At 44.4% G+C, this 18306-nt stretch overlaps 1 protein-coding gene across 11 annotated transcripts in view; it reads right to left on the bottom strand.

Annotated features, from left to right (window-relative positions):
• SCAPER (S-phase cyclin A associated protein in the ER) overlaps window positions 1-18306 on the bottom strand; it is a 238025-nt gene that overhangs the window by 159686 nt on the left and 60033 nt on the right. For all 11 annotated transcript variants that reach the window (XR_014785311.1, XR_014785312.1, XM_084816787.1 and 8 more), the window contains 7 exons: window positions 11498-11760; window positions 9364-9594; window positions 7923-8093; window positions 6427-6502; window positions 5852-5969; window positions 4355-4466; window positions 909-1049 (listed from right to left, as the gene is read on the bottom strand). Coding sequence is in view for 9 of the 11 variants with exons in the window: in XM_084816787.1 (XP_084672913.1) it covers window positions 909-1049; window positions 4355-4466; window positions 5852-5969; window positions 6427-6502; window positions 7923-8093; window positions 9364-9594; window positions 11498-11760 (1112 nt within the window). In the remaining 2 variants the exon portion in view is untranslated. The remainder of the gene's footprint in view (window positions 1-908; window positions 1050-4354; window positions 4467-5851; window positions 5970-6426; window positions 6503-7922; window positions 8094-9363; window positions 9595-11497; window positions 11761-18306) is intronic.

The following is an 18306-nucleotide window of genomic DNA, read 5'->3' as shown; positions in this document are numbered from 1 at the left end:
CAGGAAAAACTTCCCGACTGTTAGAGCAATACGACAATGGAACCAATTACCTAGGGAGGTGGTGGGCTCTCCCACACTGGAGGCATTCAAGACGAGGCTGGACAGCCACCTGTCAGGGATGCTTTGACTTGGATTCCTGCATTGAGCAGGGGGTTGGACTCGATGGTCTTATAGGCCCCTTCCAACCCTACTATTCTATGATTCTATGATCCCCTCCAATCGCCATGCTAACCACAATACCTAAGGCAGGGGTGGACAACTTGTGGTCTTCCAGATGCGTCAGCCTACAACTCCCATCAGCCCTAGCCAGCACAGCCTTTGATGAGGGATGATGGGAGTTGTAGGTCCAAACATCCATAGGAATATTTATTCCTTTATTTTTTTATTACATTTTCATACTGCCCAATAGCCGAGGCATACAACTAGGAAGTTGCCTTATTCTGAGTCAGACCCTGAGTCCATCTAGCCCAGTATTGTCAACGCTGACTGGCAGCGGGTCTCCAGGGTCTCAGGCAGGAGGTTTTCCCGCCTTACCTGGAGATGCTGGGGATCAACCCCTGGACCTCCTGCTTGCAAAGCAGTGGCTCCACCACTGAGCTACGGTCCCTCCATGAGCCATAGCCCCTCCCATCCAGGAGTGCCACAAGTTGGCCACTCTTAGCCTGAAGGCGCAGGTAAGGACAGTGGTTTTCAGGAACTGAGAAATTTAATTCAGTGCTAATGGTTCACAGCGCACTTGCTCAGACAAAAGTGGTGCTACATTTATAACCATCTTCCAAGAAATATAAACTCCAGGAAGAATCCAGCAGGATGTTCTCTTGTGCAAGTCCTACTGAAATGAGCAGGAGCTGCCCAAGAAGGCTCTTTGGATTCTGCCCATAACATCTCTTTCATTCACATGGGCTCACCTTAGCTTCTTCCTCTTGTGCTTTTTTCACAATCGCTTGCAACTGCACTTCACGCTTAAATTCCGCATGGAGCAATTTCTCCTCCATCATCCTCCGCCTCTGGTCCAGCAATTCTTCCTTCCATTTCCGTACATCTTTTTCCTGCAGAAAGCAGGCAAATGATAAACAAAAGGCAAACAAACAACCCCTACCAACACTTTCCTTGATATCTTTCATTCCGCAGCTTGTTATAATATTAAAAACAGTATTTGTACAACACAGTGCTAAATTCTTGGGCGTATTTTTATCCCACTTTTCTGCCAAAACCCCAATAAATACAACCATTTAAATGCCATTTGAAAAGTGCTGCTTGGAGTAATCTTAGAGCAATGGCAGTCTAGCTCTAAACTGAAGAGTGAAGATCGTGTGAAGCCTTTCAGTCAAACTTAGCATTTATGGCACCTGCCAAGAGGTAAATGGAGTGAGAGAGATGTCATAAATCTCATCATATTTCATGAGTTGGCAATCATTCCAAGTTTAATGCGTGTCAACATTTTTAAGGTCTAATGTAATGTGATACACAACATGACAAAAGCTCTCACTTCACTTAATGTAAGAGAATCGAGTGAACCTTGAAACCTCAGGTAATATTTACCAGAATCTTGCTCTTGCTTGAAGAAGGATTTGCATAAGATAGACAGAGATCAGCAAAATATAATTCTAAAGAATGTCATTACTAAAATATCTGGGTGATTTACTGTCTAGATGTCTTCTTAAAGAGGCTTGGAAGAGCAAAAACAAGAGGACGTCTTGAGGATAGAGCTATTTTTAAAGAGTACAAATGCCCTACAGTGGGTCAGTCAAGGCAATCTTCTAAACCAGCCCTCCACAAATGGTTGTACTGGCTGGGGATGATGGGAGTTGTGGTCTAACACATCTGGAGGGTGCCAGTTTGGGGAAGGCTGGTCTAAACCACGCTGAACCTCTTTCAGCCCCAGGACCAAATTCCATTTTGGAAAAGCTCTGGCAGCCGCATTCCAGTGGTGGGCAGAGCCAAAGGCAAAGGGGTGGGGCCAAAAAACCAGCCCATTTAAACCTGTTAGAATTAAGGGAACATTGAACAAAAGCTGGGAAACCATCACACAGTGGTCAGGGAAAAGGGGGTATAGTCATCTGGGGAACACCAGAGGGCTGGATTGGGACCCCAGGTGGGCTGGATTTGGCTCCCAAGTCCGAGGTTCTGCACCCCTGTTCCGGAGGACTGGAAACAAGTCTCAGGTTTGTGCATAACCTGACAGCCTCCTTCCCGGTTTGCACAAGTCAATTTGTCTGATTTGGACACCACAGTGAATTATTGTGTGCTCAAACTAGGAAGGGACAAAATCAGAGCTCACAAGAGGAAAGAGGGAGTGCATGAGTCCAAGACTTCATTCCTCATCCTCCCCACAAGACTTCCCCAACCAGGTGTTTCCCAGAAGTGTTGGACTACAGCTTCCAGACTCTCCCAGCCATTCTTGGAGTTGTAGTCCAACATATCTGGACAGCACCAGGTTGGGGAAGGCTGCTCCAAACTTATGCTGGCCAATAACCAATAACCAATAGCCAATAACCAAGGCTGGGTGGGATGGGGTGATGGGAGTTGTAGGACTTTCTGTCTAAACATGCATAGGATTGTGCCCTGGGGGGTGATGGGAGTTGTAGGACCATCTGAACAGACCCAGTGTCTGAACTACAAGGCCCTTTCACAGTGTACAGTCATCTGTAATATTGAAAGATTCCCCTGAACTCTAAGCATTCATCCATCACAGATTGCTTTTTCTCAGGCACTGCAAAGGCTGGAGACCCATTTGGGGAGAGGAGGGAAGATGGACTCAAAGATTCCCGTGTGTGCATGCGTGCACGCATGTGAGTGTGTGGAGGCAAGATTCCTAGGAAGGTTCAGAGGCCTGCTTTTAATACCCCATAATAACCAGAAATACAGCTGCTGCCCCTGAGGATATTCATGCTGTGTGAATGGTGAGGTGTTGACGAGGCCTGCCCCTGTCCTCCCTAAACGTCGCCCCACTTCATACATTCTCCTCTACCAGTTTCTTAAACTAAACCTCTTTTGCTGTTTCATGTTTCCGTCTCATCTTATTTCAACATATCTTATGCCTGGATGTACGCTTTCCCCCATATTCCACTCTGTCTCACCAAATGAATAAAGTTAAAAAGAAAAGAAAAAGGAAGGAACGAAACCAGAACATTACCTGCACTGTCGCGATCATGTTATATATGGTACAATCCCCCAGCTTTGCATGAAGAACATAAGAAGTGCAGGGCTGGATCAGACCAAAGGCCTATCTAGGCCAGCATGCTATCTGCACAGTAGCCAACCAGCTGCCTGTGGGAAGCCCACGTGCGGGGTGTGCACAAAAATTAGTGCCCTCCTGCTCATGTTCCCCAGTACCTGGTATGGAGAGGCATACCGTCTCCGATACCAGAGGCAGCAGATGTGAATCATGACTAATAGCCATTATTAGCCTTCTCCTCCACTGGTTCTTTGGTACACTGCCTTGATCTATACATAATAGCCTGGTGCAATGGGGAAGCATAACCTCAACTCAGGGGTGCACAACCTTTTCAGCCTCAAGGGCAGCATCCGGTGTTAGCTGGGAGCGGGGGCTGCACAAGTGCACATGCACACACTTTCCCACTGCCCCCCCTATACATCTTTCCTCCATACCCAGTGAGATCTAGGGATTGCTGGGGGGATGGTGGAGGTAAAAGTCTCCCCCATTCCCTAGTAATCGCCACTGAGATTGCTGTTTTTCCCCCACTGCTAGCAACGGAAGTCAGGGGACAGCGCCCCCCCCCCCCCCCGAGCCCAGCTAATCAGTTGTATTGTAGGGAAAAGTGGGTGGGATCCTGCTGGCTTCAAGGGCCATGCAGGGAGCGGCCAAGGGCCCCAGGGCTGCCTGTTGTGCACCCCTGCCATAAGACAATTCTACCGCAGACATTACTGTAGTCAGAGCACCTTAGGCTGAAAGTTCCTGTACGATATACACTGAGCTCCTGCCCACAGACGCACTCGCCTCAAATTACCAGGTAGAACGACCAGGCTAGGTATGAGCAGAGAGCACTTCTCCATACACAAGGAGGGCTGGACGCTGATTCCCGTCCCCCTCCTACTGCTGCCTGCACTGTATCCCATGTGGTTCTGGAGAGTCTCCTGCACCACAAGAGAGTCTTTGTTGGGGTGTGCAAGAAACTGCAGACAGGAAGACATTCTGGAAAAGTCCTGGTGCCCTCATGGATTGCTATGGGTGGCCCTTTGGATTTCAACGACCATGCTTTTTGGAAGAGGTTCTTCAGAATATACATTGACTAATACATGTAAGGCATGAATGAGCCCCAATGATTTCACACAGTGTGGAAGTGTAATTCGTCTTTGGGGGGAATAAAACATTAAAGTACGGGAAGCTTACTCGTTCCATTAATTTCTGAAGCTTTAGCGTTTTCTCCTCACGCAACTTCTCTCTCAGCTGTTGAGCTTTCATCTGTTTTTCTTCAAGCTTCCTTTTAGATTCCGCAATCGTCCTTTTGAAATAATATTGAGAAGACTGAAAACCACAAACAAAAAGTATGTGGCTATCTGTAATCTACAGTATTCCTTTAAAGTAACACCAGTTTTAAACCAGTGGAACGAAATCTGTGGTGTAGAAATATCTAGTTCAGGCATTTAACTAATCTCAGAATATTGTAAGCTTCGTATCTCTTGCTGAGGCGTTGTGCGTAACTATGGAGGGTCCCCCTCACAACCCTCAGAAGTGGATTTGGGGCTACAGTGGGAGAGGGGACAGATATGCCCTGTTGTATGTGTGGAATACCATTCATGGTCCTTTGGCTCACAACCACCATCAAACAACAATAGGGATTATAATTCAGGTTGGCTCCAGGTTTGAGAGGGGCCTGGTGTGCCCTCTCTTCTGTTGGTTGGTTTACCTGGTGGCAACAATGCAATTCAGCAGCAGCACTCCAAACAGCAATAGGCAGCTGAGTCTAGCCACCATTTAAATTTCCCGCAACGCTCCAGAGTGACGCTATGTCTGCAGCATTGTGGGAAATTTAAACAATGGCAAAACCCAGCTGGCTTGTGCTGCTCAGAGTGCTGGGATGGAAAACATGTAAAGGGGGGTACAGGGCAGACACCAGTAGTGGGGCCACCTGGGACACTGGGGCCCTGGCAGCTTCCCAAGGATGCTGGGTGCTGGCACCAGCCTTGATGATACTGGTTTACAATTTTCAGATGCAATACAGAAAGTTCAGTGTCTGTCTGGAGGATGTCACACATGAGTGCTGTGCAAAAATTTGATTTCTCAGTTGTCATGGATGCAATGTTTATAGGACTTACCAATTACCCGTGAGAAAGGGTGACACAATATAAACATATTGGGCGGAGGCTGCAGGCCGAAGGACATACGTACTGAATGAACAGCGATGATTCATAATAAAAAGACTCAGGGTGTTATTACTCTGGTTACCAAAGCAGTGATCTAAGGCCAATTTTCTACGGACAATGAATGAATGCTGCTTCCTCATTTGTTATGTGGTAGGGGAACCAAGTAATACTTTACTCTATAATTAAGAACATAACCATAGCTGGGGAGGGACCACAGCTCAGTGCAAGAGCATGAGATTTGCATTCCGGTTGTTCCAGGTTTTATCCCTGGCATTTCTAGGGATGTACAGTACAGTGATGGTGCTATATAAATAATAATCTCTACTTGGAAGGATCAGATAGCAGGAAAGACCTCTGCCTGGAAACCAGCTGCCAGTTAGAGTACACCATACTAGGTAACATGGACCAATAGTCTGACCTGGAATAAGGCAGCTTCCTAAGTTTTCATAATCAATATATTACTCAATTATGAAGTCTCATTCTATTGCAATAACTTTAATCAAATGTTTATAAAACTTGAAACCTCTTGCGGGAGGGTGAAGAGAGCTTCTCATGCATGTGTATTCCATGGCCTGGCGGACGAGCTGGTTCTTCCTCCACGATGTCACCCCAAGAGTTATTTTGACGCCATGATTCACGAGCTACAATGAAGAAGAAACCACTTCTGAAGCAAACGCTAATATTGAAACCATGTGGCTGGTACTACTTGTATGACATACAAAACCTGGGCGACAATAACCACTCTCTCATTTGAGGGAGGGAGGGAGAGAGGAAGGATACTTTTCTTAAGTCATGGAACCTGATGTTAGTCCATATTTCTATGCAAAGTTAATCATTTATGATATTTATTCATTAATTATATTTATATGCCACCCAACTGGTAGATGCCCTCAGCATGATTTATGGTCACTTTAAAAAACCCTAAAACAATAAAAACAACCAAAACAAGAAATACAATGAAAATATAAAAATATTAAAGATGTTAAAAATATTAAAGGGCCAGCTTAATAACCAGAGCACCCGGTTAGAAATTAAATGCCTGCTAAAAGAGGAAGGTCTTAAGCTAGCATCTAAATGTATACAGTGAAGAATGTTTACCTTCATAATCTGCCAGGACATCATTCCAGTCCATGGAGATGCCACAGAAAGATATACTTCCACTGCCCACGCTTGCCTGAAATTCCATAATGCAAAACAGAAAATACAAACAGAACTTCAGACGTTCTTTTCAGCTTTAGACCTACCATTCCATGCAATTAACAATGATGGCTGGAATAATTCAAATATGTTACATATGCAAAAAATAAATCTAATGTGGAACAGTGTCTCATTTTCCTGTCTCATTTCTTCTTTTAAAATGGCGTTCCAACAAAAAGGCAGGTATGGCTGCTATTAACACACTATGGCACAGTTCGGACATAATGGAAAACCATGTTTTCCTGCAGCAAGAACAAGCTGTAGGTAACCTTAGACTCATGCACTGCCCTTGCCCTTCTCCTGTTCCTTTGCATCTGTGGGGAGGAGCTTTCCATTTTAAGCTAACCAGATTTCCATGATGTCCAAACCTGGGGAACTATGGCTGGAGAACAAGCCTGGATCTGAAACCACATTTTGATACTGACTCGTTTTCACTAACTATAGTTTAATGACACCAGTTTGGACATCACAGGGAACTGTGGTTTGTTTAAAACTGGAAATGAAAGTTTTCAATCTTCTCTTCACAGGTGTGAAATAGGAGGGCACGGGGGAGCGTGTGGGACTGAAGCTTGTTGCAGCTTTCTCTCTCTTAACGGGGGACCATGGCTCCTCCCAAGCGTGCTGTTCCCACACCCCAACACTCCTGTTTCCTTTAGGAGCGGACAACATGTGGCCCTCTATATGTTTTGACCTACAGTTTCCATCAGCCCTAGCAAGCATAGCCAATAATGAGAGAATATGGGAGCTGCAGACCAAAACATCTACAGGGCCACAAGCTGCCCACCTCTGTTCTAAACCCAATTCTTAGAACTTTCTGTGAACTTCTCCAGCTGTAGCTAAATGCTACACAGCACAGAAAGGGAAAAAGGAATATTCAGAGTACTTGCATATTTTTTATTAAATCATGCCTGGCATATCATACAGTTATTCTGAGCTGCACAGCTATTTTGTAATGTCAAGAACTGTACTAAAATGTAAAGTTATAGTTACACTCTGAGCTTGCCCTGGAAAAATTAGTTAGAAGATAAGAACATAAGAAGAGCCCTGCTGGATCAGACCAAGAGTCCATCTAGTCCAGCATTCCGTTCCCACAGTGGCCAACCAGCTGTCGACCAGGAACTCACAAGCAGGACACGAGTGCAAAAGCACCCTCCTGCCCATGTTCCCCAGCAACTGGTGTACATAGGCATATCACCTCTGGTACTAGAGGTAGCACATAGCCATCAAGCCTAGTAGCTATTGATAGCCTTCTCCTCTATGAATTTATCTAAGCCCCTTTTAAAGTCATCCAAATTTGTGGCCATCACAACAGTGAATTCCATAGTTTAACTACGCGCTATGTGAAGAAATACTTTCAGTCAACGTTTGTTTCAAAATAAAGAAAAAACGAGACTCACGGAGAAGTCACTGTCATTGTCCGTTTCAATGTTTATGTCATTGTTCTCCTCTGCTTCAATCTCTCTGGTCAGCTGTTCTTCTTCTGCAATGGCACTAGCAATGGCTTCTTCATTGGCCTTTTCCAGGCGATCCGCTAACTCCTCTTTTTTAGCAAGAACCTCTGCCATGGACTAAAGAGGCAAAACCATTATCAGAAATTGGGCAGGAAGTTGGAAAATACTTTACTGGCATGTAATGACCCCCACCCCCCACCATCCCCACCCAGAAGTGTTCACCTTATGGTATTTGGTCCCAATTAAGATGTACGTATGTTAGGAAGTATGTATGTGGCTCAGGATCGGGCCTTTGTTGAAGGGGATTGCCTACAATGAAGGGCCATGTATACATCATTGATAGACATGTATTTAGGACATATACATTTTGGGAAATGGTGTGAGCTAATAGTACAAAATGCAAGTTAAATTTTACCCCCTTAACAATGCTACTGTGTTATATTAGCCTTGTGTCAGGGTTCCTCTTATGACCTGGACCCTCTGAGCAACTCCTTAAGGATCTCTTGCCTCCTTAAGAGTCCCACTTTCCTTCATTTAAACTTCCTCTTCCCAATAACATGACTGACACACCAGACACTTGGGGTTTAACCACAACAGTTTACTGGTAAATTAAAGCAAGCAAATCACAACTAAAGGTGTTTACACAACAATGCTGATACAAAAGGCCTTAAAAGAAAATAAAAGTTGCAAAATGCAAGTTCCTTTATACTAGCCGTACTTAGACTCCTCTAGGCTGCTTCTTCCTGCTCCCTCTTCAGGCTCTGGTCTGACTCTGCTCTTACTGCTCTGATCTTTCTGACTCTCTCTTTTTATACCCTCCTCCCCCAAAACTGAAAGTACTGCTTCAAATCTGAAGAAATTAAACTTAACTGGAGAAATGAAACTGAAACTTAGCCAGGGAAATTAAACTACTCCTCTCAGGATTACCCTCTCGAACAACAACATCCCCTTCCAGGCCTCTAAGCCTGACTATTTTTCCCTTTGCCTCTGTAGGCCTCAAACTTTCACACCTTGTATTTAAGTCCTTGCCTGGTCGCCATAGGTAACAAGGAACTGCATGCAGGTGAGTGAGTTAACTGGTGGAGGAGGGACACAACACAACACTGGGCTCCTCATTTGGTTCCAACCCCCAGGCCCTACCACAGGAACCAGAACTTTTGATGTCATGTGTTTGCAACCTTACTGTCAGCCCTGATACAATCCTGAAGGTGCCGCTGGACTGAACATACTGCATGCAAGGCATTTGCAGTACCACTGAACTATGTCCTCTCCTACTTGATTAATGCAACTATGCATAAACAGAGGGAGGAATTAACTATTTACTGCATGCCATTAAGTTACATGGACTTGCTTTTAGAAAAAATATACGTATGTTAAAAGTGTTCACATTTGAAATATCTGCAGGGTCCATTTCGCTTTCAATCTTGTTTTTTTCTGTTGGATTCTCTTCGTCACTCCTGGAAATGACAGAGGCTACTTCTTCCATCTGGGGACTTTTTGAAGTATGTTCAGCATCTACGAGAACAACCGGCACTTCGGAAGGTGACTGTGGAGAACCATCTGGCAAACCATCATTCTTCTCTGAGATCTTGATGTCCTCAAGGACACGGGCTGTGAACTAATACAAGGCAGAGGTAGAGATAGACCCGCCTCCCCCAACTTTCCCATGGCTGGCTGGGGACTGATGGGAGTTGTAGGCCTTTTTTCTGTCTAAACATGCATAGGATTACACTCTTAGACTAGTCGATTTTTATTTTGGAACTTGCTGTAACATCTGCTGACTTCCAAAGCTTTGCCCCCTCCTGGCCTCCAACTCACTGAAAGATGAAGAAAGTTATATAATGCACCAAGGGGATAACGTGCCCCACTTAACACAAACCTTTCTTAGAGGACCTTTCAACGTCCTTCTGAAATATAAACTAACTATGGGAAATTAACTCCTAATAAAATGCATACAACATCATAAATCAGAAGGAAGACAGTGATATTTTGCTATGTTGTAGTTGAAAGGAAAGCTCATAAAAAGATAGCTTTCTGTTCTTATCTAATAAAAGTCCTTTAGAAAGCGCATTGCTTCAACAGCAGAAAATGAAATTTAGCTTCCTGGTCTCAAAAAGAAAGAAAGAAAGAAAGAAAGAAAGAAAGAAAGAAAGAAAGGAAGGAAGGAAATACAAACCTGGTGGTTGTTACCTTTAAAGCTCTAAATGGTTTGGGAACAAGTTATATGAAAGACCCCCTATACCAGTCTTCCCTAATCTGGTGCCCTCCAGATGTTTTGGGCTACAACTGCCACCATTCCTGACCATTAGCCATGCTGGCTGGGGCAAATGGGAGTCAATGCCCCAAACATCTAGAGGGCACCAGTTTGGGAAAGGCTGACTACTCACACACCCACCTAACTGATCAGTTAGGTCAGCAGCTACAGAGGCAGGGCCTTTTCAGCAGTGGCCCCCTCCCTATAGAAATCCCTCCCGCAAGATGTTAGCTCCCTCATTGTTAGTTTCAAATAGGCCTTGCTATTCCGCTGGCTATTCCTGGCTATTCAGCTCTGCTTTCAATGAAGTTGTTGGTCTAAAAATTACAAACTGCTGCTGCTTACAACATAGCATTATATTCCATGGTATTCATTAAAATTTTAGGTATCGATTTTTAAACATTGTTTTATTGTTATTTTTTCATATTGCTGGAGGGAGGTTTGAGGAGAATTCTTGAAAGTAGCCAGGTTCAAACCTGGCACCAACACCCAGCAGCCTCAGACAGCTGTCAGGGCCCCAGGACTCCAGCTTGACATCTGCTCTGGTTCTCCTGTACCAGAGGGCTATGGGACACCATTTAAATGTCCCACAATGCCTCAGAACTGGGGTCTCCAATGTGTTGCCCATGGGCAGGCACTTCTTTTGGAGCCAGCCAGGCTCCCTACCCCTCACGATTTTTATTTTATTTCTTAAGAATTGTATAAATAAATAAATAATTGTGAGGCTCTCTTGCTGCAAAGTGAAGTGCTGCCCTCCAGTGCCAATTTTGTTTGGGCTCAGAGGAGTGGTTTTCTGTTTTGGCGCTCAGACCCTGCCTCTGCTTTGTACTTAGGTTCTTGGGCAAGTGATTTTTCTTTTAGTCTCACCCATTTGCCTTCTGGGAAATGAGTGTTTTGTGACTGGCCATGCCATCCATGGCAGCCATTGTGTGAATGGGCAACAACCCCCATGGCAGCCATTTTGTGAGAGCACCCACAACACTCAAAAATTCCAAATCTGTCCACTGCCACAAAAAGGTCCACTGCCCCAGAACAATGCTGCATTGGGAGTGCAAGGGAAATGTAAAACGGCAGCTCAAGGCTGCCCACCGCTGTTGCTAGGTAAGCCTGTGGGGGGGGGGGCACCAACACAGGAAGAGGGGGGCTATTTTGCTAAAGGCTCCTCAAACTTGTTACCTGGCCCAGTACAAGCAACTGTTAACACGATAACCTTCATAAAGATTACAGCAGGGTTTTTTTTTAAAAGCTCAACCTAAATGACGCTTACCTGAGTCCTTTCAGCAAGGGGATGCTCACATTGGTAGCAAGACTCTTTCAGGATGGGTTCTGTATTTTTTGATATACTGTCCTCAGTTAACAAACCCTTCTGTTTATTCTCCGATGGACAAAAAACTACATTTTCTTTGTCACTGTCATCCTTGAACCGTGATAGGTCTGTGGAGGAAGTCGTTTTCGCGGCCAAAGCAGAAGATTTGGATCTCACAGGCCTCCCACGCTGGACTGTTTCCCACCCTTCGGCATCCCTTCGCTCTACAGTGCATCATTAAAAAGCAAAGCATGAAATCAGGTGCAAGGTTCAGTACAAACATATTTACAAAGAGAAAGCCTCCAACAATATTTTGCCTCCTGAGTCTCTGTAACAGAAAAGTGCCTAATCATGCAGTCAGGAGCAATTTCCTGTTGACAGCAATTTGAGCAGACTCACATAAAACAAGCCTCTCATGATCACAACTTGGCTAGTTTATTTCCACTATCCCAGCTACGATTCTGCAAACAGAGCAATATACCATTTGAACTTGCATAGGTGCTATTCAGTAGAAAGATCGTAAAGGGTCCTGTGGCACCTTAAAGACCAACAAACCTATTCGAGCATAAGCCTTTCTAGACGAGAGCAGACTTTGCCCAACCTGGGTCCCTCCAGTTGGTTTGGACTCTAACTCCCATTATCCCTGGCCTATGATCATGCTCACTGGGGCCAATGGGAGTTGGAATTCAAAACATTAGGAGGGGCTCAGGTAGGGGAAGGTTGGATTAGAGCCAGATACATACAGAAGGCCGCGTGTGCATGCAGAAGGCCCTGAGTTCAATGCCTAACAACTCCAGTTAAAAAGGATCACAAATGGCAAGGCTGGGAAAAGTCTCCCTGTGCTTGAGATGCTGGAGAGTCACTGCCAGTCAGAGTAGATAGCATAGTCTGGGGTCTGCAACACGGTGTTCACAGACACCCATGTGCCCGCAGACATCTCATTTGGCAACCACCGGGCTTTCTTGCACCTCCAGATTTTAATTTTATTTCTTACGATTTTTGAAAATTATTTTTTAACTGGGATGCTGGTATGTTGCAAAGCAAAGTGCTGCCCTTCAGCGCTATCTTTATTTATGTTCAAAACAGTGGTTTCATGTTTTGGAGCTCAGATCCCCACTTCTGCATTGTACTTTCGTTCTTGGGCAATTTACTTTTCTTTTAGCCTCATCAGTTTGCCTGCTAGGAAATGACTATTTTGTGACTGGCCATGCCCACCACGGCAGTCATTTTATGATCAAGCTCTGCCTCCATGGCAACCATTTTGTGAGAGAGCCCATGATACGCTCTCAAAATTCCAAAAAGGTCAGGGACCCCTGGTATAGTCTGACTTAACAGAAGGCAACTTTATATGTGATTCTGAAGACTGTGCATTAAGTAATTTCAGAAGTCAGTAACTGAGGCTGCTTTACATTACGTTCATAAGCAGTCAATACAGGAGAGTAAAATAGCAAGGGTTTTACTCTAGGCTGAATAAGGACAAATCTTCAGGAAACTTTCGTTCTTTTACTCTTCAGGAAGGCCATGTTTTGTGGGATGGAGGGCAAGTTTAAAGAGCAGGGGGGAAAGCTCTTTGAAAAGAAATACTGCTTAGAAACTGGAGCTCAACCATTAGCCAAAGGAATTGCCAATGCAAACATTAGCAAGTTATAAAATATAAAAACAATAAAAGAAAACTGGCACAAGAGGCATAACCGAATCTGAATTTAATACCCAAAGAAGGCAAGATGTTAATTATGAATATTTGTTAATGAAAAATTTATATCTAAAAGGTTTCAAAAATGCATTTTAACAACATTTGAGAAGGATCTATAAAAGATCAGCTGTTCAGACAGAATAGCAAGCCACACATAGGAAACTGATAAAGAGCTTGCTGTCCTGATTTGCAAGTAAAGGGCAGTATAGCATATAGAGTTTGAATTACATAATCATTCCCATACACCAGCTTCCTCAAGGCCCTTCACAACAATAAAAATATAGAGTCAAAAGGCACAGGAAATAAATGCATCTATAGCAAATGGCTTGAAAGTGGAGGCAGATGGGAAATGGCAAGGAGGAAGGGATTGACTTGAAGGGTAGCAATATAGATCAGTGCTTAAAGCTAAGGAGGAGGAAGGGTCCTTAATAAAATTCGCAAGCCCCATCCTCTGGCTTCCCTCAATTTTAGCCAAAGCATCTCCTCCCCACCCCCAGGGACCCTTCTAAAAGGGTAACTATTAACTACTGAGCCACGTTCAATGTTTTGTTGTTGACATACGAAGCCCTAAATAACTCAGGACCAGGATACCTAGTGGACCACCTCTCCTATGTAGAGACAGCCAACCTCTAAAGCCTTCAGTGGAGGCCTCATTGGCCATTCTGTGACTAACCGTATGTTGCCATGTAACATCTCAAAAGTGGGACCTTCTCAGCAGTGGCACCCACCCTCTGGAACACATCCCCCATACCATTCAGAAAGCAGGAAATGTGGTGTGTTTTAAATGCCTCCTGAAAATGTACTTGTTCATGCAAGCTTTCTCTGGCTTATAATTGATTATCATCATTTTCCCCTCTTTTACAGTCTCTTTTTCATTGTTTTGTTGTTGAAAGTTGAAAAGTTTTAATGTTGTATTCTATATGCATTTTTAACTGTGATTGTAAACATTTCTGTATGTAAACTACTTAGAGCTTTTACTATAGTTAGAGGTATACATGGTATTAAGAAACAAACAAGTAGCTAAGGGCCTATCAGAGAAGATAGGGGACAGAGATCCTCTAGGCTCCTGTAGTCTGAACACAGATAAAGATGGGGTCACAACCCAAAGACCCCAACCACTGCTCTCTCTGCCTCCATTCTCTGATTCCAATCTCTGATTCCACCTGCCGCCCCAGAGGTCCCCCCCCCCCATTGCCAGGCCAAGCACAGGTGCCGCAAGAGCAAAGACCCGTGTAACGGAGCACTACACTTTCAGCTCTCAAGCAGGCAACCTCCAAGGAGGCAGAACTTCACAGAGCCCTCATGCCCCAGGACTACTTAAAACTCTCAGCTGGCTCCAGACTGTGCTGGGGAAACACTCCAAGTTCATCAGCGAGCCTGGTATCTAGCCTGCTCTTGAATCCAACCCCAGAGTGTGCTGTCCGTGGTCCTGACTATTTGCTGCCTGGCCTGTCCCTTTGCCATGTCTAGCCCAAACATCCCTGCAGGCTTCAGGGAAATCGGAATCTGGAGATGGACCCTGCAATGCCCTTTTCCGGTTGGCTAGTTCCTGTTGGCTAGTTCAGGTTGGCTAGTTCATGTTTACTCAGCCCTCCTACCAAAAGGCTCGTGCTTGGAGTTCTTCCTCCAGAACTGCCTTCTAGATGCTGCCAACCATGCCCGATACCACATAGCACCCTCTGGCAGCTGCTGGGGCTCCAGGACCCACCACGAACACCTGCCCTGGACCCCCCTTTAAAACAATGTATTTCCAGTGCTCTGTTCAGAATTGAGCAGCCAGGAGTGAGAGCTGCCATTTTACTGTCCCACAATGCCCTGAAGTGATGCTATATGAAGGGCATGGCAGGGGCATTGCTGCCACCACAAGTAAAGCTCACCAGGGCTCACCACGGATGTAGGAACAGGCCTACCAGAGCACACGCTCACACCTGAGGGCCCCACTCTGCTCTCAGCCCTCTTGTTCCTGAGCCAAAATTACCTTCAGTGCCTCAGCCCCTCTCCCAGTTTTTTTTATTCCATCTCCCCTCTTTGGTATCTGCATCTCCCGGTTATTTTCTGCACCTCTTTGCTCCCCTCAGTTCTTCCTCTCCTACTCATCCCAACATAAGGCAAGAATCTCTAAACCCACACAAGTCAGGAAAGCACAGTAAGATATGGTACTAAGTGTAGGCATATAACCTTTTTATTAAGTTTGGCCTGTGCAAGCCACTGACTCCCTTAGACAAGGGGCCAGCTTACATGTCAACACTTTGCTCTGAGGTGCTGTTTCCCAAATGCTAAACATCTCCAGGGCAAGCCAATCAGCTTCCCTTTCTATCCATTTATCTAAGCAAATCTTAGGGGGGTTTTCCAGTTGGGAAAATGGGAATGAAACAGAAGTCCATGGAGTCCATCTACATTGTAGTAAACGAAAGAAGGTTGTATTATCTCTTCTTAGGGAAGAGTCAACTGGACTAAATGAGCTACACAATTACTTCCACATAGCCAAGAAAACTGGAAGGGGGGGTGTATGTTTCTCAAATCTTCCCACCCCCTCATAGCAAACCTCATTTGAAACATGAGGGGATTTTAAAAAGCATTTTGCAATATGGCAGCGAGGTTCTCACTCAAACCCATAAAGGAGCTCTTTGGATCCTGCTGAAGAAACACTCCCCCAGCCCAACAAAGAGGGAAAAGGCTAAAAAAGGAGCATCTTTATAATGTAATTAAGGAATTGCAATAGGTCTCCTTAATTATTCCACTAAGTTTTACTCAATGATATATCATCATCATTGTACACAGTTTGCAATCCTATGCATACTTTCCTGGGAGTAAGTTACCCCACTGAACACAGCGGGACTTTATTTCTGAGTAAACATATATAGAAGTGGACTGCATCATAATATCTGTAGAGAAATGTTGGCTATCCTAAAACCATATTTATTTATATCTTGCTCCATACCCTTGTAAATAGCATTTCCTGAAAAATACTTAAGATATTCAAGGTTATTTCTCTAATCAGAATCTGTGCACAGGTTCAGAGAGAATGTTAAACCATGGTTTAGGTTTACAGGACCAAGCATTGCCTATTGTTGGGCTCATGTTTTCTCCTCTCTCCCTCTTTTCCATGTGTGCAAGATCAAAAACTTCTGCTTTCTCTTTAGAACTAACCACTGTTCCCCATGATGTTTAAATTCTGCAAACTGTGGTTAGTTAAAACAAACTGGCCACAAACCACAAATGATCTGGGAACACCAGATATACAGCAGCTTCATTGAAGCAAAGCAGGTGTGGAGCTGATCAGAAATCTGGATGAGAGACCAGAAGACCCATGATACGCACGGAATACATATAATAATTATTTTTAAAAGAATTTCAACATTACATGTCTTCATAATGTATGCTGTAATGCTAAACACGTACTTTGCGGGTGGGGGTGTCCATGGTATGCCCATATATTGCGATTAGGAGGGAAGTGTTGGGGGAAAAAAGCATGACACTTTACGGACAATGCCATACTGGATATCACAAGCTGGATTTGGTTACTTGCCCAGTTTTGTCAATGAATAATTCACTGGGTTATTCTGACAATTCTCTAGTCACATCTGAGCTTCCCACTTTCTGCTTCCTCTTGTATTACATGGAAATGACAAACCATCTGTTAGTGTAAGCACCCCCCCCCCCCCGCACAGCCATGTAGGCATTATGCCTTTCAAGTTGCTCCATCTAGAAGAACTGTCCCATAACCTTATTAACAACAGCAGCGAGACAATGGCACATGCAGCGTGGTAAAGCTGTTGTTTCCTTATATTAAAACATTTATTTAAAAGTGATCCATTACACTGAATATGGTCTACTCTTAGTTTACTCTCACTTCTCCTTGAAACAGCCCCCCATGCATTCAATGAGAATATTTTACTAGAGGGTCTGCAGTAGGGACTACGATGAAGTACAACTTTATGCACTTGTGGGCAGATTTCACTGGCAATTAGAAAAGGAGAGCGGCCTTGTTTTCCCAGTTTAGCCCCGTCTGATAGGAGTTGGAGACAGTCTCTATTTGAGCACTAACACTGAAATCCTGTACCCACTTACCTGGGCGCTACCCCCATTAAGCTCAATGGGACTTTTGAGTATACGTGTAAAGGATTGCACTGTAAGGCTTGTAACTTGAATGTTGCCCACACCACAATCAGATTACATCACTTTCCTCAATACACACAGTGGCCAGGATTCACTATCCTGCCCTCTGCACAGACTGGGAAGTGGGGGGGGGGGATTTCCTTTGGCTATCAGTCCTCCAGGGCTCACTGAGTGCTACTGAAGAGGGGGGGGGGAGCTTACCTTTGGTGGGGGGGGGGCTTTTTGGTGATGCTGTGGAGCTGGCTGGGGGATGCTGGGAGTTCTTGCCCAACACAACTGGAGGGCACCAGGTTGGGGAAGGCTGCCTTATATTCAGTTCAATTTTAACTGCCACTTCTTTTAGAATCTAAGCAATACGTTATGTGTGAAGTATTAAATAATGCATGCAAGATGTCCTTGCTAAGCAGAAGCCTCGAGATGCTGTTTTGTTTTTTAAAGACATCCTTCTGAATCTAGGGAAGGGGAACATCAAGAATGTGATTTGACTGACGGTGTCAAATCAACTGTAGTGGGCATTTTTGGCCAAAAGGCAGTACGGAAACGAAATAAAACATTACTGTGAGGGACAGGTAAAGGAAAAGCTTGAGGTGTAGTGCCAGGACCCAGCCTAGCTGTTGAGAAAACAACAAGGTAAAAAGTCATAAATATACATCACACGCAGCAAAACAAAAGCACATTTCAAAGAGGGGGGAGAAGGCATGTAGCTTCTAGCAGGGATTCCTTATCTTTACAATACAGTAAATTTATTCCTCTGAGAACTGGAGGAATAAATTATTCCTTGATAGATATGGCAATATTCCTGTAATTTGTTCTCTGCCTACCCTCACTGATGTAGCCATATTCACACTCACAGGCAACCAATTCAAGAATATAATGGCACTCCAAATCAAACACAAATCTGAAAAATATCAAAGCCTATTGATGAACTCCAACTAATTTAGGTAAAAGGTGACCGCAG

This window comes from Heloderma suspectum, chromosome 11 (assembly GCF_057233095.1).
Source record: "Heloderma suspectum isolate Gila_16-S chromosome 11, 16-S_ref, whole genome shotgun sequence".
Lineage (NCBI taxonomy): Eukaryota > Metazoa > Chordata > Lepidosauria > Squamata > Helodermatidae > Heloderma > Heloderma suspectum.
Note: the sequence above shows the minus strand (reverse complement) of the source record. Positions and strands in the feature narration are given on the sequence as shown.